The sequence below is a fragment of the Grampus griseus genome (genome assembly GCF_964374135.1).
Source record: "Grampus griseus genome assembly, chromosome: 7".
Classification (NCBI taxonomy): Eukaryota; Metazoa; Chordata; class Mammalia; order Artiodactyla; family Delphinidae; genus Grampus; species Grampus griseus.
In genome coordinates, this window is record NC_139001.1 from 649,633 (window position 1) to 670,902 (window position 21,270).

Genomic DNA, 21,270 nt, shown 5'->3' on the forward strand with positions numbered 1-21,270 from the left:
GGGGTGGTCAGCTGTCGGCCGTGGAAGCCCCGGCCCCCAGGCAGGTGTCTGGCCCATTAGCTCTCGGGCCTGGCTACCCCGGGGCGCAGGTGGGCCACGGCTGGTGGGAGCCCGCCTTGGGCTCCTGGAGGGTCTCCCGTGTGCGCGCACGCGTGACTGTGCTGATGCCGCCCGTCGGCCTGTTTGCTCCTCCCGGCTTCCCGGGCAGAGCCTGGGAGAGCAGCCGCCTGGACACTCGGCCCTGGGGGCCGTTTGGCCCTTTGGCCCGTCCCACGGGGTGTCTGCAGCCCTGGGGAGGAGGGGAGTCCGCCCCCGACGTCGGCACCCTGGCCGCCTCACCTTTGGCACAGTCCTTGCCCGTGTAGCCCGCTTTACAGGTGCAGCTGTGGGACCCGTTGCTGGCCAAGCAGTAGCCGCGGCCCCCACAGGGGCTGGAGAAGCAGGGGTCGCTCACTGCGAGGGGGGAGGCAGCCGTGAGTGCGCGCACGTCGCCAGGCCCCCCTCCAGCTGGGCCTTGGTCCTGACCCAGGGCCGTTCCTGCGCTGATGCAGTTGCGGGGTGGAGGTGGGTGGTATCACGGCCGCACTCTGGGGAGGTGGATACGGGGGGTGCGGGCACTCTCGTAGGGGGAGGGCAGGGCTTGCCGGGGCCCCGTGGAGAGGCCAGGCAGGGAAGGGCTCTGACTCGGAACCAGGCCATGCTGCCCCGGCCCGAGCCAAGGTGACTTGGGGCGACCACTCCCGGGGGCAGCAGGCAGCTGAGAGCACTGGGGTTGGGGTGCGGGTGCGGCCCCAAGCTCACAGGCCAGAGCCTGCAGTGCCCTCCGCCGCCCCAGGCCTGTGCAGTGGGGCTCTCTGGCCACAGGCGGTCCGCACTGCGGCGCTGGAGCCCAGAAGCCCATCCACACTATAGTAGGTCTGAGTGGAGCCAGCCACGCCCAGCTTAGGGGCTGGGGACACTCGAACAGCCCAGGTCAGGCCACGCCCCACCCCGGGGATAGGCCTGTTTTGGGAGGGGATACACAGCAGCAAGTTGAGAGAGGTACTGCCCAGACAGTCCCAGAGACGGGAAAGTGCTCCAAAGGAGAAAAATGGTGCTGGGGAGACGGGTGATGGGGGGGGGGCCCTGCAGGTCTGTGGTCAGGGAAGCCCTCGTCCAGGAGGGACATTCCAGCCGGGATCTGGTCCCCAAGGAGCCCCTGCTCAGGCTGATCAGGGAGAGTATCCCGATGTGAGGAACCGTGAGTTCCTGGCCCCTGGGGCGGCCCTGAGCTTGGCCGGTGCAGCGACAGCAGGGCCTGTGGCTGGACATGGAGCTGGGGGGGACGTGAGATCGCCGGGGAGGGTAAGTACAGGAGGCGGGGGCGGGCAGAGGAAAGGACCCCGGAGGAGGGAAGGGCGGCTGGGCCCCACCTGTCTCGCAGTGGTAGCCGAAGAAGCCCTCTGGGCAGACACACAGGTAGGCCCCGCCACCGTTCTCGCACCGGCCTCCGTGCTGGCAGGGCCTGGAGTCGCAGGCGTCCACCTCTGGAGAACACCCAGAGAGTCGGCCAGGGCGGCAGGGGGGTGTCTGGGGGAGGGAGGAGAGGACAGCGGGAAGAAGGGAAGGGGAGGCAGGAGGGAGGCCGGGCGGGGGCGCAGGGCGGCGGGGCGAGCCCGGCGGGCGGAAGGGGCTGGCGACGGGCCCCTCCCCTTGGCGGGCACCCGGCCCTCCCCTCCTCCTCCCCCCTGGGGCCCCTCCCCCAGGGGTCCTGTCCAGCAGGGCCACGGGGACTGCCCCATCCCCCTGCTCTCTGAGCGGCCCAGGGTCTGCGTTTGTTGACAAGAGGTTTTCCCGGGGTGTCAGGGGCCTAGCGAGTGTGGTTGAGGACCTGGCGCATGGGGATCCCCCAAGCGCAGCCCCTACCTGTCTCGCAGTGGACTCCAACGAAGCCTGGGGGGCACTGGCAGACAAAGGCCCCCGGGAGGTCCCTGCAGGAGCCTCCGTTTCTGCAGGGCTGCGTCAGGCACTCGTCTGTCTCTGCAGAGACGGGACATGTGACGGCATGACCCCCCGCCCCCGGGGTCTCCTGTGCACCGAGGCTTCAGCCTCGCCGCTGCCCTCCACTCTGCCCACAGAGCCTGCCCCCAGGCCGCTCCGGCCTTCACCGCCCAGGCTTCGCAGGGGCCCCGACTGGACATCCTGGGCCTGCCCCGCCATGCCGGGGCGGTGTCTCTGTCTCGGGGCTCAGAGGACCCCACAGGTGTGCGGGGAGCAGGGCTTGCTCAGCGGTGCACCCGGCAGGCCTCCCCTCCCTCCTCTGGCGCAGAGCACTGGGGTGTGACCTGCCCCCCTGCCCCCAGGCCAGAGGCTGCAGGAGGCTAGCTTTTCTCAGCTGAGCTCTCAGTCCCCCTGGGGAGGCAGAAGCAGAGATATTTATAAACTGCTGTCCTTCTGGACATCAGAGCTGGCAGGGACCTGAGAGAGCAGGCAGTGCCCAACCAGAGACCAGCCCAGGGAGAGGGGCAGCTGGAGCAAGGTGACCACGGCCAGGGGACGCCAGTGCCCCAGGCCCACGGCCGGGGTGCCGGAGCTGCCGGCCCGCAGCGAGGGCCGGGACCTGTCTTACCCAGCTCACAGCGGGCTCCTTCATGCCCTGGGCTGCAGACACACAGGTACCCAGCGACGCGGTCCTGGCAGGAGCCCCCATGCAGGCACGGCTGGGATCGGCACTCGTCAATTTCTGGGAGAGGAGAGCCCGGGTGCCAGGTGCCAGGAGAGGCCCCAAGAACAAAGCAGTGTTGCTGTTGTTAGAAGGGGTGACTCGAAGCCAGGTTAAGACAGCCACAGGTCAGCTCTGGTGTGAGGGTCTGGACAGAGGTCTACGGCCTCCCCCAGGTGCTTGGAGAGGCCAGAATCTGGGCAGGGCTGCCTCGGCGCAGGGGACACTGTGGACCTGGGCACTCGGGCTGGGCCGGCGTCTGGGAAGTGCCTGGGGCTGCCCTCAGTGGCCCTCGGGGGACAGGCCCAATCTTGCCAATTCATTAGATAACAATCACGTACGGAACCAATACATTTGGGGGTGAGTCCTTCATTTTAAAATACCGCAGGCTTTTTAAAAACCGCGAGTTGTGCTCCTGAATTAAAAGTGTTCAATTTAGAAGAGTTTACTTTTAATGCTTAACGTGTAAATAAGTAAATAAATGGTAAGGACGTAATGACACCTGGGGGCCGACACCCAACCTGGGAGCTAGAACGCTGGCCGGCTCATCTGGTCACGTGCAATTCCCAACTCCTTGTGACCCGAATTTCTGTGCTTATCTCTTCTGTGCCTCCTTAAATTAGTTTTAAAGTTTTTATGAATACCTTAGACAATATATGGTTTTGATCTTGCTCTTTATGAACTTTATTAATAGGACATTGTGGTATATGCACTCTTTTCTCACTCAGCATTAATGTCTCCACATTGTTGTGGGTTGCCATTTTTACTGCTGTATAATATTCCTCAGTGTGATTATACCGTACTTTATCCTTTCTTGTTTAGTAGGAATTTGGGTTGGATTTAGACTTCTTGCTATTGCAAAAAAAAAAAAAAAAAAAAAAAAAAGCTGTGTCTTTCACATCTCCTGGTGTAGATGTGAGTTTTCCCTAGACTTATACCTAGAAGTAGAACTGCTAGGACATAGCTTATATGATGGTCAACTTGCCAGGCAAATTACTAAGCTGTCTTCAGAGTGCTTCTACCGATCTACACTTCCTCCAGCAGTTCATAAGAAGTCCTGTTGCTCTACATCCTCACCAGTATTTGGGCTTTTTAGACTTCTGAGGTTTTGCCAACTGAAAGTATCTCAGTGTACTTTTTTTTTGCGGTACGCGGGCCTCTGACTGCTGTGGCCTCTCCCGTTGCGGAGCACAGGCTCCGGACGCGCAGGCTCAGCGGCCATGGCTCACGGGCCCAGCCGCTCCGTGGCATGTGGGATCTTCCCGGACCAGGGCCCAAACCCGTGTCCCCTGCATCGGCAGGCGGACTCTCAGCCACTGCGCCACCAGGGAAGCCCCTCTCAGTGTACTTTTGATTTGCATTTTGCTGATCACTAATGAAGAGAATGTTTCTTTTCATTGGCTTTATGTACCTCCTCTTCCACGAAATGCCTACTTATGTGTTTTACCTATTTTCCTATTGGGTTGATTTTATATATATATGTTATATATATAATATATATTATATATAAATAAATATATATATAATATATATAATCTTCTCCCAGTTTGTAGCTTATATTCGATTTTCTTAAGGCCAATGAATTTAAATTCCTCAATTTTAGCTAGTCTAGTTGTCCATTTTTTCTTTTATAGTTAGTGCTTTCTGTGGCTTAAGGAATCTTTCCCTACCCCAAGGCCAAAAAGATATTTACCTACATTTTCTATACAAAATCATATACTTAAAAAAAACCCATTTAAGTCCTTAATCCATCTGGAATTAATTGTTGTGTATGGTGAGAAGTGGGGAAACGGTGTAATATTTTCCCAAGTACATAACCATTTTATTCCAGTTGTCATGAAGATTTTCTCATATGCTTGCTTTCAGAAGTTTATAGCTTTATCTTTTACATTTATGTCTATAATTCATTTCACACATATAAAAATTATCATTTTTGATGCTATTGTACATAATATTGTTTCACTTCATTTTCCAAGTCTTCACAGCTAGAATATGAAAATATAATTGGTTCTGTGTATTGACCCTGTATCCTGTGATCTAGCTGAATTGACTTATTAGTTCTATAGCTCCTTTTGTAGGATCTCTTAGAATTTTCTATGTGCACGATTGTGTCATCTTTACTCCTTCCTGCCCAATAGACATGGCTTTTCCCCCTTTGCTTGTCTATGGCACTGCCTAGGACCTCCAGGACAACGCTGGAAGGAGCTGGTGAAAGGGACACCTTTGCCTTATTACTGACTATAGCAGGAAGTTTTCACCATTAAGTATTTTGTTCGCTGTTGACTTTTTCATGGATGCCCTTTATCAGGCTGAAGAACTTTTTTTCTACTCAGTTTATTAAGAGTTTTTAAAATAACAGTTGAATTTTGTCAAATGACTTTCTGCATCTATTGAGATGATCATATGGTTTCCTCCTTTATCTCCTAATGTGGTGAATTACATTCATTGATTTTCAAATGTTGAACCAACCTGTGCTCTGAGGTGGCTCCCTCTTGGTCAGGTCGTATTACCCTTTGGATGAAGTACTGGGTTTGATTTTCATCATATTTGATTAGGATTTTTGTGCTTTGCTCATGAGGAATATTAGTCTGTAATTTCGTACGTGTAATGTCTCTGGTTTTGGTATAAAGGCAATACTGGTCTCATAAAATGAGTTGAGAAGTGTTCCTTCCTCCTACGTTTTCTGAAAGAGCTCCGTATATAGTATTATTCCTTTCTTAAATGTTGGCAGAACTTGGCGAGGCAGCCTGGTCTTGCATTTTCTTTGCAGAAGAGTTTTAAATTACAGCTTCAATGTATGTCACAGCTATGGGGCTATTCACATTTTCTATTTATTCTTGTGTCAGTTGTGGTTATTTGTGGCTTTCAAGGTAGTATTCACCATTTTCTCTAAGCTGTGAGATATATCGGCTTAAAGTTGCTCACAATATCTCCCTGTCCTTTAAATGCTGGTACGATCTTTACTGATGTCTCCTCTTTCATTCTGATATTGCTAATTTTTCTTTTCTTTGTTTTCCTTGATGAGTCTAGCTAGAGGTTTAATTATTTTTATTGACCTTTACAAGGAATCAGCTTTTGGTTTCATTGGTTTTCTCTGCACATGTCTTTTTTATAATTATATTTTATAATTGTTTGTTATTGATAAATAAAAATGCAATGAATTTTGTTATAACACCTGTATCTACTAAACATGTTCCATTTCCTATCACTTTTAGAAGTTTTCCTGTAAAGACAACAATATCTGCTGCAAATACTGACATTTTTACTTCCTCCTTCAGCATTTTCATGACTTTAATTTCTTTTTCTTACTTTATTGCATGGCCTAGTACTGCCAGTGTAATACTGATTAGACTTGGTGATAATGGGCATCCTTGTCTTGTTCTGAATTTTCAGGGGAATGTTTGTCTACTTAGGATACCGTGTATTCTGGGTTTGAGGAGAGGTGTAGTAAACCTGCCTCGGAAGCTGACTTCCTTCCTCCTGTTGGCAGCTCAGCCTGTCTGTGTCAGTTCAACAGAAGAACATCTTTTGAATTCCAGATCCTCCCCTGCATAACAAGGGTCAGGAACACATCGTTCCACAGCTCTCTTGATGTAGTCTGTACCCCTTCTTCTATAAATATGTCGAGTGTAACTGTTGTGCTTCAGGTGGTGCGTCCAGCCTACCTGTGCCTGGCCTAAGCACACCTCTCTGTGGGGTAATGAACACGTGGGGGCTATGGGGGCTCTGCTATTTCTCTCTTCTAAGTTTTCCTTCCAATAAGATTCTATATTATTTTACACCACATGGTACTAGAAGGGTGTGTGTATCATGTTATTTTTATCTGGATGAGGAAGTACTTTTTTATTCCTTATTTGGTAAGAATTTGTTTCATGAATAGGTATGAATTCTATCAAATGATTATTATGCATTCTTTGAGATTCTTACATGATTTTTCTCCTTCAGTTGGTTTACTGTAGATTTTTCTAATATCAAACTATTTTTGCAATAACCCAACTTGATAATGGTGTATATAGTCTTTATAGACTGTCAAATTCCTGCGTCTGTTTAATGGACCCCTAATTTTACTTTCTCCAACTGTCCACATCTAGTGTTGGTTACGGTTATCCTGGCGTCACACAGTGGGTTGGCACATACTCCTTTCTACTCCCCAGAAGAGCCTGTATCACGCTGCAACAATCTGTTTCTCGGCAGTTTGGTGGAATTTACCCATAGCATTGTTTGGGCCTGGTGTTCCCTTGTGAGAAAACTTCTTTGCATCCTCAGCTCTCTGATAGGTTAAAAGGTATGATCTTACGGGTTCTCCAGTGTTTCCTTGATGTTACAGTGAGACTGATGGTATTTTCTAACTGTCTACATCCTAACTGAATGGATCACCTCAGTATGTTAAAAATACCGTTTTATCATCTCACTGCCGGTGTCTGCTGTTGAGAAGCCCGGTGCTGATACCGTTTTATCATCTCACTGCTGACGTCCGCTGTTGAGAAGCCCGGTGCCGATACCGGTTTATTATCTCACTGCTGATGTCCGCTGTTGAGAAGTCCGGTGCCGATCGGATTCTTGTTCCTTTTTTCTCTCTGGATGTTTTAAAGATTCTTTTTTTCTGTTTTTCTCTGATTTTCTTAACTTTTATTACAATGTGTCTAACGTCTTCCTTTTCTCCTGTTTGATGTCCTGCAGGCCGTTTCAGCCTCTGGTCATTCACCAGTAATTCTGGGGATTACTCCACAGCTGCTCCCACGTTTCCTCCTCACTCTGGGATCCCTGTCACCTCAGCGTCAGCACTCCTACCCTCCTCAGCGCCTGCGCTGTCTTTTGATTTGAGTGTTGCCCTGCTTCTCTCTCGTACAGCCCCGCACGCCAATCTGTCCACGCGTTAACTTAAGTCTTCGTCCGTATCCATTTGTAAGTTGTGTCTGTTACTTCAACTATTACAGTTTCTCAATCTTCTTATTTCTGCTTTCTTTTAAAAGATTATATATTGATCCATTTTTTTATGGCCAGTGCCATGTTTCCTTCTGTATGTTTGTCACGCTTATTTTACATTCTTATTTATCTTCTATACTTCTACCCCCAATAGTATGTGTTGTCTGGACTTTACTGTTGTTTCGGAGGTGGCCGTACTTGTTGGGTGTCTTGATATCTTGGCTTATGGGTGCGCGTTCCCTGGTGGTACCCACTCCTCATCTGATGGCATGTTGAGGAGAAGTGGCAGTGGGCCAGGGGTGGCCTCCTAGACAGTAACCACCAGCCCTGGGGGGCTTGGAAGGACAGGAGTGAAGGAAGATGCTTGAAGCCAGGTGGTCTCCACCTGTTTTCTGGAACTCTTCGCCTGATAGGGCCGCCCAGGTCCGACTGGGCCTTGCAGGGCATTTGGGAGATAGAAATGTGTTATGTGCCCCTCCCATCTCTGGGTGCTGTCACTGTCCCTAAGCTACTTTGTTTAAAAACCTTTCTTTCATGAAAAATGTGTTACCATCGCACAGATTTTCTGATGAACAGAGTCTGGGATGCTTTGAATTAATGCCACATGCCTGCGGTGGTGTCCGCGGTGCCCCTGTCTCCAGGGGCGTGGGTCGGGGGGTCTCGCCTGCAGGCCGTGCACCCTGGCGCACTGTAGGGCCCTGGAGGCAACACTGTCTAGAGCAACAGCCCTCAAAGCGCTATGGGGGCTCGTGGGGACCTTGTTCAAACGCAGGGTCTGATTCCACAGGTCTGGGTGGGGCTGGGAGCGGGAGGTGAGGCCTGAACCCTGATCTGCTTCTTCGGGGCTCTGCCTTTGGGCTACCTCTTGGCCTCGGTGGCCTCCTCTGCAGAGTGGGCGTGTGGGTGCTGGACCCCATGCTCTGGGATGCTCTGAGGACAGGGAAGCCCTTAGACAAGGGTACAGAGTGGAGCTGGCACTGGTCATCACCACCATCACCACAGGGTTTTGGCCTCACTTTGCACAGAGGATACCAAAGGGAGGAGGCGCAGGCCAGGGTCAGAACTGCAGCCCCTGTGCTCTTCCACTCGGCCCGGGAGGGGGGGAGGGCTTGGCCCTGTGCACCCACCCACCCACCCCAGAGGGCCCCCAGGTCACCGTGGCACTGGGGAGGCTCGCTCCAGACGCCCTGCGGCTGGCAGACGCGGATGTGGTTGGAGGTGCTCGGGCTGTAGCCTCGGTCACACGAGTAGAGGGCCACCGAGCCCAGCCGGGTGCCGTTGAAGCGCAGGGTGGCGTGTGTCACCTCCTCGGGTGGGCCGCAGTCCACCTCTGCAAGGACACAGCAGCCCTGTCCTGCCCCGTGGGGTGCCTGCCGGCCCCTCCTGCTGCTCTGCCCTTGGCTCCGCTGGGCTGCACGGCCTGGGGCCCTCGCTCCCCACACAGCCCATCCCGGGCTGAAGGCGCCATGCCTTCCAGAATGGGCTTCTCAGAGGTCTCCCTTCCTTCTTTCCCATCCCTTTCCCATCCCTCCCCTCGGCCCCCTGCTGGGCCCTGCTCTGCCCTTCAGGGAGCGGAGGACCCCCAGCCCTCTCACCTGCCTGGCACCGGCGTCCGGTGTACCCTGCTTGACAGTGGCAGGAGAAGTCTGTCCCCAGGGCCTCGCAGGTACCCCCATTCATGCACGGGCTCCGGAAGCAGGGAGAGGGGGCTGCAAGGGTGCAGGGAGTCCTTGTCGCCCACCACCGAGTCCTCCCCAAAGGCCTCGGGGCTGCAGGAGAGCGTCCCGTCTCTCGCCCCAGCTCCGCCTCCCACGCCTCCGTGGTCGGGCCATTCCTGCCCACCGGGCCTGTCTTCTTGTCTGCGCCCTGGCCCGCTGGCCTCCGCCCCCCTTACCGATCTCGCAGTGCCGTCCCGAGAAGCCTGGGGGACAGTCACACTTGTATTTGCCGATGTAGTGGAAGCAGGTGCCGCCGTTGTGACAGGGGCCAGAGGCGCATGAGTCTGGCTTCCCTGGAAGCAGGAGGCACCCATCGGGCGGGGTCGGGGGTCATGCGTCCACCACCCCTGCCCCTTCCCTGATCCCTTGACATCCCAGAGCTGGGGCCTTGGCGGGGACGCTCCTGACAAGCAGACGCACGGTGGCAGGGTCGGGGGTCCTGGGTCGGGGCCTGGCTCCTCCCCACTCTCTACAGGCTGATCCCCACTGGCTGGGGCCGCACCGATCTCGCAGTGCCTTCCGGTGAAGCGGTAGGGGCAGTCGCAGCGGTACTCGCCGCCCGCTTCCTTGCACGTGCCGCCGTTCCTGCAGGGCCCCGAGCTGCACAGGCGCGGCCGGGCTGGAGGAGAGACAGACAGAGACAGAGAGGCGGGTAAAGCAGGGCCAGCTTCCCGGCCCCGCAGTGCCCACGACGCCCCGCGCGAGCCTTCTCCGTCCTCAGGCACCGCTGGGCCCCATGCGCCCAGGCCTGCCTCTCGGCGGAGCCCGAGGCCCAGCTGCAGGGGGGCCGAGCCAGCCACGTGCAGCCCCTCAGCCTCGGGGGCCCTCTGCCCGCCCGCCCGCCCTCTCTTCCCTGCCTCAGGCTCCGCTGGAGGGCCAGGAGAGCTGGCCCCGCCTTCCTGCCCGGTGGGGAGCTGGCATCCAGGACCGGGCTGGGAGCCCTGCTGTGGCCCTGATTTTCCTGTTTTCTGTACCTTTCCTGTGGGCACCTCCTTGGACGTGCGGGGCCCCGGCCGCCTGCCCGGGCTGGAGGAGCCGCACCTTCACAGCCCAGCCAGGAGTTTAGGCGCTTGGCCTCCTCGACGCTCGGGGGGGACGTGAGGCAGGAGGGGGCCTGCCCCCAGGCTCAGGGGGCCGCTTCTCGCCCCGCATCCTGTGGGGCCTCCCAGGCTGCCAGCCCAAGTTCCGGCCACCCCACCCCGTGTCCCTCCGTGTCCGCTCTCCGGGATGCCTTTGCCGAGGGTGACGGACCTCAGTGGTCCTTGCAGAGGACGAGGCCTACTCTCCGGAAAGCCCTCCTCCGGCTACAGGGGTGGGGTGGCCGCAGGGGCTCCGTGGTCAGAGTGCCGGGGAGCTGCCCTCAGGGCCACCGTGGGAGCGGCAGAGGCGTGCAGGTAAAGGTCCAGGCTTCAGCTCTCGGGACGAGTGAGGGCAGTGGGAAGGCTGCAGGGCTGGATGTGGGCCGGCTGCCGAGCCCAGGAGAATGGGCCGGGCAACACGGGGTCAGGGGGCCGGCACCCTGGGCTCTGACCAAGGGGCGCCTGGGTCACTGAAAAGAGTTCTGAGCGTTGCTTCAAACTGCGTGGAAGAGACGGCCCTGGGTGGGTGCTGGCGAGCACAGTGGCGCCTGCTGTGTGTTTACAGAAGAGTGCTCACGTTCTTAACTGGCCAAATGTTGTAAAACGTTGGCATTCTCCAACTGCGCTCAATCTAACAAGTCCTAATGAATTTAAAATCAGTGATTCTGAAATCCACTTGGAAGAACACTGAGCAGGGAAGGAAGCCCGTCGTGAGGAAAGCGCTGTGATGAGCGAGAGGCGCAGGGGCAGCCGGGGTGGCGGCCCCGCCAGCCCCCCGCCCCCTCGAGTGCCGCCGCGCCCCACCTTTCTCGCAGTGCCGGCCGTGGAAGCCCCGCGGGCACTCGCACGTGTAGGAGTCATCGTGGGCATCACAGGAGCCTCCGTTGAAGCAGGGGTCCGAGTCGCAGGGGGACGGCAGCGCTGCGGGGACAGAGGGCAATCACCCTGAGGTCCTGGCTGGAACCAAGGCCAAGGTCTTGATTCTTCACGCTGGGCTCTAAGGTCCGCCCTGGAATTTCTTGTATTTCTGATTCTTCCAGAGTTCATCCTCACTCTTACGTGAGCTGGGACTGAGCTGTGGTCCACGAGGGTCTTGGTATCGTCACCACCAGCACCACCGTCACGTGTAGTCACTCGCTACCTAAGTCACTGGTCATCCGCGCACTAACAGATACGCGGGGTGAACCTGTTTCTCTGCAGGTGCTCGTCAGGTGCACGTTAACGTTCTAGCACCTAAGCCCGGGGCTCAGGCAGGTGCGGCGTGGCACGTGCGCACGGCCAGGCCATCCACCCCCAGGTCCCCTCGAGGGCCCCCTCCTGCTGCGCCCACTGCCTTCTCCCCCACCCCCCACCCCGGCTTCTGGGCCGGACCCTGGCCTCGCAGGCTGGTGCCCGCACCCCCCCCCCCCCACTCACAGTGGCTGACGTTGTGGTCGGTGTGGCAGACGCACAGGTAGCTCCCGCCATACTCCATGCAGTGGCCGCCGTCGGGGCACTGCGTGTTCACGTTGCAGGGCATGGCCGTGACCTCTGCAGGGAAGGGGTGAGCCCATCTCACGTCCCCGCGTGTCTCCCTGGAGACCGTGTGTCCTTGAGAAGGACCGAGCTGCCCGGGTGACCAGGTTCGGGCACCTCTGTGGCCTCCCCACCCCACCCCCCGGGGCCCGCCATGCGGGTCCGGGCCCAGGCCCAAGCCACCACTTACACGGTGGTTGTGGGGATTCTCAGGGTCCAGGCAGGAAGGGCGCCCCCATCCCAGCCCTGGGCACCTACCAAATTCGCAGAGGAGCCCAAAGAAGCCCGGAGGGCACTGGCAGAGGGTGGTGTTAGCCCCCAGGCACCTGCCACCATTGCGGCACTCACAGTTGTTGGGGGTTCCTGCCACGGAGGGAGGGAGGGAGGAGCCGCCAATGTCGGGGGCCCTCTCCTGACCACCGTCCCGCAAAGCCCGCTCCCCACAGCCTCTCCCACGGGGGGCCCCGGCAGCCCGGCCCACACGCACTCTCCCTGCAGTCAAGGCCCACGAAGCCTTCCGGGCATTCGCACACGTAGCCCTGGTCCGCATCCACGCAGGTGCCCCCGTTCTGGCAGGGGGCCGAGAGGCAGGCGTCGGGCACCGGGTGGCTTCCTGCAAGAAAGACGGAGGTCACCCGAGGCCGCGCAGAGAGCACGGCGAGGATGGGGCCTCGGGCCGGAGAGGCGGTGTCTTAACCTCTGTCCTTAGTGCCGAGCGCCCGGAAACTGACCTCTAGCGGCCCCTCAGTCCCCGAGCCCCTTCTCTGGAGCAGAATGAGAAGCCAGAGTGAGGAGGGAGCCCCAGGTGTGCACCAAAGGGCCCAGCTGAGGCCAGAGCCTCCAGACATTTCCCATCCAGCGTCTCTGTTAGGTAAAGATTTGGGATTTTTACCTTTAAGTTATCTTTCTGCTGCCGATTTCTAGTTTAATTTTGCTGTGGTCAGAGAACACAGTCCTTTTCAATTTATTGAGCCTTATTTTATGGCCGACAGGATGGTCTGTCATAGTGAAGGCTCCGTGAGTCCTGGAAGGAACGTGGGTGTCCGTGACTGTCAGTCGGGCCAGGTCGGCTGGCAGCGCTGCCCAGTCCCCGCGTCCTCGCTGGTCCCCATGCTTGTATGCTCTGAGCCACCGAGATAGGAGTTCCGCCGAAAGCCCCGCCTGTGACGGGGGATCTGTCTCCCCTTGTAGCTCTGCCAGCTGTTGCTTTGGGTATTTCTATTTGCGTTACTAGGTGTTGCATAGTTATTGTGTCTTCCTGATGAACTGGCCCGTGGTCATTATAAAAGGTCCCCATTTCTGGCTGCTCTCCTACTCGAAAGTTTAATCTGAATGATATGAATACAGCCACTCCAGCTTCTCCTGATTCGTGTTTGCCTTTTTAGTCTTTTTGTTTCTAAATGTTCAATTTCCTCATGTTTTTTCAGAATTTATCTTTGAAATTAATATACAGTAAAATGACTTGTGTTTGAGGGACACGCCTAAGAATTTTATCCCATGTATAGCTGTGTGTATATGGATACAGGACAGGGTACGGGACGTTCCGTCATCCCAAAGACCTTTGTTTTCTCTCTGCAGGGTCACAGACCCCCTCCGTCCTGAACCCCTAGAGCTACTGATCTGTTCATCACTGCAGTTTTGTCCTTTCAAGGATGCCAGAGAAGTGGAAGCAAACAACCTGCACTCTTCTGAGACTGGCTTCTTTCACTCAGCGTCACGCCTCCAGGACTGTCTCAGGTGTTATAAGCATCAGTAATTAGTCCTTTTTATGACCGAGTTGTGTCCCACGTCGACAGGTACCGCAGTTCATGTGTCCGTTCACCCTGGGAAGGATGTTTGGGTTCCCGGTTTCTGGTGGCTACAGACATGCTACAGACATTCCTGTACAGAGTTCTGTGTGACATAAGTTTTCATTTGTTTAGGGTTAATACCTAGGAGTGCGATTGCTGGGTCATATTGTATGTTTAACTTTATAAAAAAAACTATCAAACTATTTCAGAGTGGCCAAACTGTTTGGCATTCCCACCAAAAATAGGTGAGAGTTCCCGTTGTTCTGTGCCCTCACCAGGTCAGTGTCTTATTTTAGCGATTATCATAGGCTTGCAGTGGCATCTCATTGTGGCTTTAATTTGCGTTTCACCAATAGTTAATGACAACAGTTTTGTTCATCTGTTTATTTGCCTTCTGTGTATCCTTTTTGGTTAAGCGTCCGAGTCTTTTTTTTTTTTACTTATTTATTTATTTAGGCTGCCCCGGGTCTTAGTTGAGGCATGCAGGATCTTTAGTTGTGGCATGTGGATTTCTTAGCTGCGGCATGCATGTGGGATCTAGTTCCCTGACCAGGGATCGAACCCGGGCCCCCTGCATTGGGAGCGCTGAGTCCTAACCACTGCACCACCTGGGAAGTCCCTCTCCCAGTCTTTAGCTTGTCTTTTCATTCTCTTAACCACGTCTTTCACAGAGGAAAAGTTTTCAGTTTTGATGAAGTCCAATTTATCTATTTTTTTTTTTGATAGAGCATGCTTTTGCGGTCTTGTCTTAGCACTCTTTGCTTAACTGTGAGTCACAAAGATTTTTCTATCTAAAAATCTTTAGTTTTCTTCTAAAAACGTTACAGTTTTCTGTTTTCTGTTCAGGTCTATGATTCATTTTGTGTTAATCTTTGTATAAGAGGTGTTTAGGTTGGAGTAGTGCTGCCCAGTCCCTGCGTCCTTGCTGGTCCCCATGCTTTTATGCATCCCTTTTCTGCTGAATCTCTCTTATACCTTTTCAAAAAATAATACCCATGTTTGTGTGGGTCTGTTTCTGGATCCTCTTTCCTGTTCTGTTGATTGGTGTGTCTGTCCCTTTGCCAATACCACATAATCCTGATCACTGTAGGTTTATAATAAGTCTTAATACCGGGTAGTGTGATTCCTTAAAATGTATTCTTCTTTTTCGAAATTGTTTTGGCTATCTTAATTCCTTTGCCTTTCCATATAAATTATAGAATCAGCTTGTGTGCAGCTACCAAAAACCCTGCTGAGATTTTGATTGGAATCATGTTAAATCTACAGGTCGGTCTGGGGAGAGCTGACATATTTGCTATGTTAAGTCTTCTAATCCATGAACATAGTGTCTCTCTATGTACTGAGAGCTTCTTTGATTTCTTTCATCAGCATTTTGTAGTTTTCAGTATTTAAACCCTGAAAATGCTTTATTACATTTATACCTAAGTCCTTCAATAAATGGTATCATTTTTAATTTTTTTATCCATCATTTTATGGTTTAAAAATTAACTGTAAATGTAATACATATGAACGATTGCAAAAAAAATTTCAAGGAAAATAGAATCAATACTCCCCGGGGAGAATGGGGGCACTCATTCTGCCACAGCCTTTCCAATTCCCGATTCCATCAACTATCAAAATTCTTACCAATCTAATGGGCAAAACCTGAAATTAGATTTTTATTTAATTTGTAGTTTCTTGATTAGTGAGACTGAGCTTCTTTTCACCTGTTTATGGTGTTTGTTTCTCTCTGTGTGACTTTCCTGCTTACATTCTTTGCCATTGTTTCCGCTGAGTTGTTTGTCTTTTGCTTATCAGATTACACACGCCCAACTTGAGGGAGCCCAGGAGCTCAGAAAGAACATGATGGGGCTGCCGCCCCAGACCCCCTCCACGCCCTCCGCAGCACATCTCGTCCTCTGGCATGTAATCTGGGCTTAGTGGCCCCACTCTGCTACTTACTTCCTGTGACCGCACGCCTGTCTGGGGTCACGTGGCTGGAGGACAGAGAAAGGGAAAACCAGCAGGAGTTTGCCCACACTTGTGAAGCCCAGAATTCCCCCGGCTGGAGCGGAAGGCTCCGCCCACTGCTGCCTCTGTGGGTCCTGCTTCTCCGTCAGCGCTGATGCCGACTTCTGGTTTCGGGGTTGCTCTGAGACCAGGCGGCGGGGTCGGGGGGACACCAGAGGAAAATGATGAGGACTCGCCCCTGTGCTTCTCCCCACCCCGCCCGCTGCTACGTCAGAGTCCTCAGAGCCGCTCCCAGCACTCAGTCCAGGACTGGTCGCTGCACTCAGTGTGAGACCCATCCCGTTACTTTAAAATGATCTGTGTCTTCCTATTGGCAGCAGGTTTCTTGTAGAAAGTATATGGTTGGGTCTTGCTTTTTAATTCGATTTGACAATCTCTGTCTTTTGTGTTTTTAACCATTTTTACATTTAAATGTAATTGCCAATATGACTGGATTAAACCCATCACCTTGCTATTGTTTCTTATTTGTCCCACTTCTTCTTTGTTCCTTTTTCGTCTTTTTTTTTTTTTTCTGGGTGAACAAAACATTTGTTTATATGAAATCGTAAGGTGAGAAAGCATATGTAAAATTTCATAAATGCCACTAAAAAGTTATTTAAACTTTAACTACTAGGCTTCATTTATTCTTAAAGATATAAAGTTGTGTTTTCATTTTGAGTTAGAAAAATATATTCCTTTTTCTTCTCAATGACTGTAGATTTTTCAAATTTTCCTGCACACTTTTATTTTTATTTATTAACTAGAGGTAGCTAGTAATATAACTCATTTGCTCAGTTAACATTACGTATTTATTTAAGGATTAAATCCTCTGAATCCTGAATTCCTTTCCACTGCTAAAATCTGGTATTTTGTAATTGTACCTTTGAATATTCAGTGGTAGTTACAGCCAGCGTTCTTTATCTTCATTTTTCTTCTTTTCATACCTTCTGTATTGAGTATTTTTAGGATTCCATTTCATCTCCGTGATCGGTTTATTGGCTGTAACTCATTATTATTATTTTTTTACTTGCTGCTCTAGGGTTTACAATGTATACCTTTAACTTATCACAGTCGACCTTCAAACAGTATTATACCACTTCGTATATAATGTCAGGACCTTACGATATTATACTTCCATTTCTCCCTTTCTATCCCTTATGCCAGAAGTTGATAAGCAAAGGCTCAAAGACCAAATCTTGCCTGCCACCCATTTAAAACAATAAAGTATCGCTGGAACATGGCCACGCCCACTCACTATGCACAGTCTGTGGCGCACTGCTTTCGCCTTACATTGGTAGAGCTGAATAGCTGTGACCACATGGCTCATAAAGCCAAAAAAATATTACTATCTGGCCCTTCAAAAGCTTGCACAGGCTGCTTTAAGCTATTGGTGTCATACATTTTATGTCTACGTATATTGTAAACCCCAAATATGTTGCTATTTCTTTGTTTTAAAAATATCTTTAAAAAGATTAACAAGTAAGAAGAAAAGTCTTTTATTTTTACCCATGTATTTACCATTTCTAGAACTCCTCATTCCTTTGTGTAGATCCAGATTTTCATCAGGGACCATTTTTCTTCTGTCGAAAAGACATTTCTTGTAATGCATATATGCTGGTGGTGAATTCTCTGTTTTTGCTGTCTGAAAAAATCTTTATTTCACCTGAATTTCTGGAAGAGTTTTGCTGGGTGTATAGCACGAGGTTGACAGCTTATTTCTTCCATGCTTTAGGGGTGTCGTCCCAGTGTCTTCCGACCTGCGTTGTCTCTGATGAGGCTGTTGTCATTCTTGTTTCTCTGTGCAGTCTGCCTTTTCTCTCTGGCTACTTCTAAGGTTTTCTCTGTCACTGGTTTTCAGCAATTTGACTATGATGTGGCTTCGTGTTTTTCTTGGAGGTTTGGTTTTCATTTTCATCAGACTTAGAAAGTGTTTGGCTGTTGTTTCTTCACATACTTTCTCTGCACCCCTTCAGCCCCCTCCCTCATTTCCGGCACTCCAAGTACACACCTGCCAGACTGCATGGTGTCTGTGCACAGGCCCCTGAGGAGGTGCTGTCCTTTCATCTTATTGTCTCTGGGATGCATGTTGAATTGCTTCCTTTTCTCTCTTCAAGGTCATTGATCTTTCCTTCTGTGATGTCTTAACCTGCTGTTAACACCATCCAGTGTATTTTTAAAATTCAGATATTATAGTTTTCATCTCTAGAAGCTTCTTTTCTTCTATCTCCTACTTCTCATTATGTCTTTTTCCTTCAGCAGTCTTGAACACATGGTGCGTGTTCATGATGGACAACTGAACATTTGTACTTGCTGGTTCTGCCACGTCTGGCCCGTTTCTACTGGTCTATTTGGCTCCTGGCTGGGTCATGTACTCTCAACCCTTTGTGCGCCTGTAGTAACTTCTGGTCGGGTGTCCTGGGGTCCTGGCCTCCGTTATTATTCCTATAGTAACTTCTGGTCGGGTGTCCTGGGGTCCTGGCCTCCGTTATTATTCCTATAGTAACTTCTGGTCGGGTGTCCTGGGGTTCTGGCCTCCGTTATTATTCCTATAGTAACTTCTGGTCGGGTGTCCTGGGGTCCTGGCCTCCGTTATTATTCCTATAGTAACTTCTGGTCGGGTATCCTGGGGTCCTGGCCTCCGTTATTATTCCTATAGTAACTTCTGGTCGGGTGTCCTGGGGTCCTGGCCTCCGTTATTATTCCTATAGTAACTTCTGGTCGGGTGTCTTGGGGTTCTGGCCTCCGTTATTATTCCTATAGTAACTTCTGGTCGGGTATCCTGGGGTCCTGGCCTCCGTTATTATTCCTATAGTAACTTCTGGTCGGGTGTCCTGGGGTCCTGGCCTCTGTTATTATTCCTATAGTAACTTCTGGTCGGGTGTCTTGGGGTCCTGGCCTCTGTTATTATTCCTATAGTAACTTCTGGTCGGGTGTCCTGGGGTCCTGGCCTCCGTTATTATTCCTATAGTAACTTCTGGTCGGGTATCCTGGGGTCCTGGCCTCCGTTATTATTCCTATAGTAACTTCTGGTCGGGTGTCCTGGGGTTCTGGCCTCCGTTATTATTCCTATAGTAACTTCTGGTCGGGTGTCCTGGGGTCCTGGCCTCTGTTATTATTCCTATAGTAACTTCTGGTCGGGTATCTTGGGGTTCTGGCCTCCGTTATTATTCCTATAGTAACTTCTGGTTGGGTATCCTGGGGTCCTGGCCTCCGTTATTATTCCTATAGTAACTTCTGGTCGGGTATCTTGGGGTCCTGGCCTCCGTTATTATTCCTATAGTAACTTCTGGTCGGGTGTCCTGGGGTCCTGGCCTCCGTTATTATTCCTATAGTAACTTCTGGTCGGGTATTCTGGGGTCCTGGCCTCTGTTATTATTCCTATAGTAACTTCTGGTCGGGTATCTTGGGGTTCTGGCCTCCGTTATTATTCCTATAGTAACTTCTGGTCGGGTATTCTGGGGTCCTGGCCTCCGTTATTATTCCTATAGTAACTTCTGGTCGGGTGTCCTGGGGTCCTGGCCTCCGTTATTATTCCTATAGTAACTTCTGGTCGGGTATTCTGGGGTCCTGGCCTCTGTTATTATTCCTATAGTAACTTCTGGTCGGGTATCTTGGGGTTCTGGCCTCCGTTATTATTCCTATAGTAACTTCTGGTCGGGTATCCTGGGGTCCTGGCCTCCGTTATTATTCCTATAGTAACTTCTGGTCGGGTGTCCTGGGGTCCTGGCCTCTGTTATTATTCCTATAGTAACTTCTGGTCGGGTGTCTTGGGGTCCTGGCCTCTGTTATTATTCCTATAGTAACTTCTGGTCGGGTGTCCTGGGGTCCTGGCCTCCGTTATTATTCCTATAGTAACTTCTGGTCGGGTATCCTGGGGTCCTGGCCTCCGTTATTATTCCTATAGTAACTTCTGGTCGGGTGTCCTGGGGTCCTGGCCTCCGTTATTATTCCTATAGTAACTTCTGGTCGGGTGTCCTGGGGTCCTGGCCTCCGTTATTATTCCTATAGTAACTTCTGGTCGGGTGTCCTGGGGTCCTGGCCTCCGTTATTATTCCTATAGTAACTTCTGGTCGGGTGTCCTGGGGTTCTGGCCTCCGTTATTATTCCTATAGTAACTTCTGGTCGGGTGTCCTGGGGTCCTGGCCTCCGTTATTATTCCTATAGTAACTTCTGGTCGGGTGTCCTGGGGTTCTGGCCTCTGTTATTATTCCTATAGTAACTTCTGGTCGGGTGTCCTGGGGTCCTGGCCTCTGTTATTATTCCTATAGTAACTTCTGGTCGGGTATCCTGGGGTCCTGGCCTCTGTTATTATTCCTATAGTAACTTCTGGTCGGTGTCCTGGGGTCCTGGCCTCCGTTATTATTCCTATAGTAACTTCTGGTCGGGTGTCCTGGGGTCCTGGCCTCTGTTATTATTCCTATAGTAACTTCTGGTCGGGTATATTGGGGTCCCCTGGCCTCCGTTATTATTCCTATAGTAACTTCTGGTCGGGTGTCCTGGGGTCCCCTGGCCTCTGTTATTATTCCTATAGTAACTTCTGGTCGGGTGTCCTGGTCCCCTGGCCTCTGTTATTATTCCTATAGTAACTTCTGGTTGGGTATCTTGGGGTCCCCTGGCCTCTGTTATTATTCCTATAGTAACTTCTGGTCGGGTATCTTGGGGTCCCCTGGCCTCCGTTATTATTCCTTTAAGGGCTGGGGGATTTTGTGCTGGCAGAGAGTGAAATTACTTGGGCTCAGTTTGATCCTTTCGAACTTTCTTTTAAGATTTCTTGGGGCAGATCAGATTAGCCGTTAGCTTAGCATTTACTTATCCCCACTAGTAAGGTGATACCACTGGGGACTCTACTCAGCACTGGCCCTGGCTACGAAGAGCTCACTCCACTGCAGCTGGTGAGGAGGCGGGTCTGAGTTCCAGGAATTGTCTGACTCACCACTCCCAGTGGTTCTTCCCCAGCCCAATAGATTTCACCCGACCCACACTCAAGGGGTCCCCCTGCAGATCTCCAGAGCCAATCTCGTGCTCTCTCCCCTTCCCCGCTTCCCCTCTCAGTAGCTCTGTCCTTGCTGGTATTATTCCCCCAAATTCCAGCCACTGAATTTGAATCTCTGTCTCCTTGACCCAGAGACTCAGAGGAACTGCTGGAGTCTGGATTCCTCCCCGGCCCCACCCCAGCATGGCAGCCTGGAAACGGCGCCAAGGCAGCCTTGGGGCAACTGTAGGGCTCACACCATTTCATTCCCTTCTCTCAGGGATGACAGCCCTCTACTTTCTGCTGTCCAATGGCTGAAAACAGTTGTTTCATATATTTTGTCTGGTTTTCTCATTGTTGACAGCGAGAGGGAAGTTCCCAGGGCAGTTAATCCTTGTTGGCCACAGCAGAAGGCTAGATACTCCTTTTTATAATCTCCAACGTTTGGCCAGCTTCCCGCTGTATGTGCAACGTGGCTAATGAGCTTGTACTGGGGTAGACAAGTCAGTTGTTTCCTATTGTTTGCTTTCGTTTGCATTATTCTTCGTACAAAACATGGTTTCTTTGCAAAGTCTTTTGC

At 51.9% G+C, this 21,270-nt stretch overlaps 1 protein-coding gene across 1 annotated transcript in view; it reads right to left on the reverse strand.

Moving 5' to 3' along the window:
- Positions 1–21,270, reverse strand: part of SNED1 (sushi, nidogen and EGF like domains 1) — a gene marked incomplete at its 5' end in the record, with an annotated part of 90,923 nt that overhangs the window by 26,361 nt on the left and 43,292 nt on the right. Inside the window, 12 exons of the mRNA XM_082658233.1 lie at positions 340–453; positions 1,413–1,526; positions 1,906–2,019; positions 2,609–2,722; positions 8,784–8,957; positions 9,223–9,336; positions 9,522–9,638; positions 9,848–9,964; positions 11,229–11,345; positions 11,841–11,954; positions 12,198–12,302; positions 12,427–12,552. Of these exons, the coding sequence (XP_082514359.1) occupies positions 340–453; positions 1,413–1,526; positions 1,906–2,019; positions 2,609–2,722; positions 8,784–8,957; positions 9,223–9,336; positions 9,522–9,638; positions 9,848–9,964; positions 11,229–11,345; positions 11,841–11,954; positions 12,198–12,302; positions 12,427–12,552 (1,440 nt within the window). The remainder of the gene's footprint in view (positions 1–339; positions 454–1,412; positions 1,527–1,905; positions 2,020–2,608; positions 2,723–8,783; positions 8,958–9,222; positions 9,337–9,521; positions 9,639–9,847; positions 9,965–11,228; positions 11,346–11,840; positions 11,955–12,197; positions 12,303–12,426; positions 12,553–21,270) is intronic.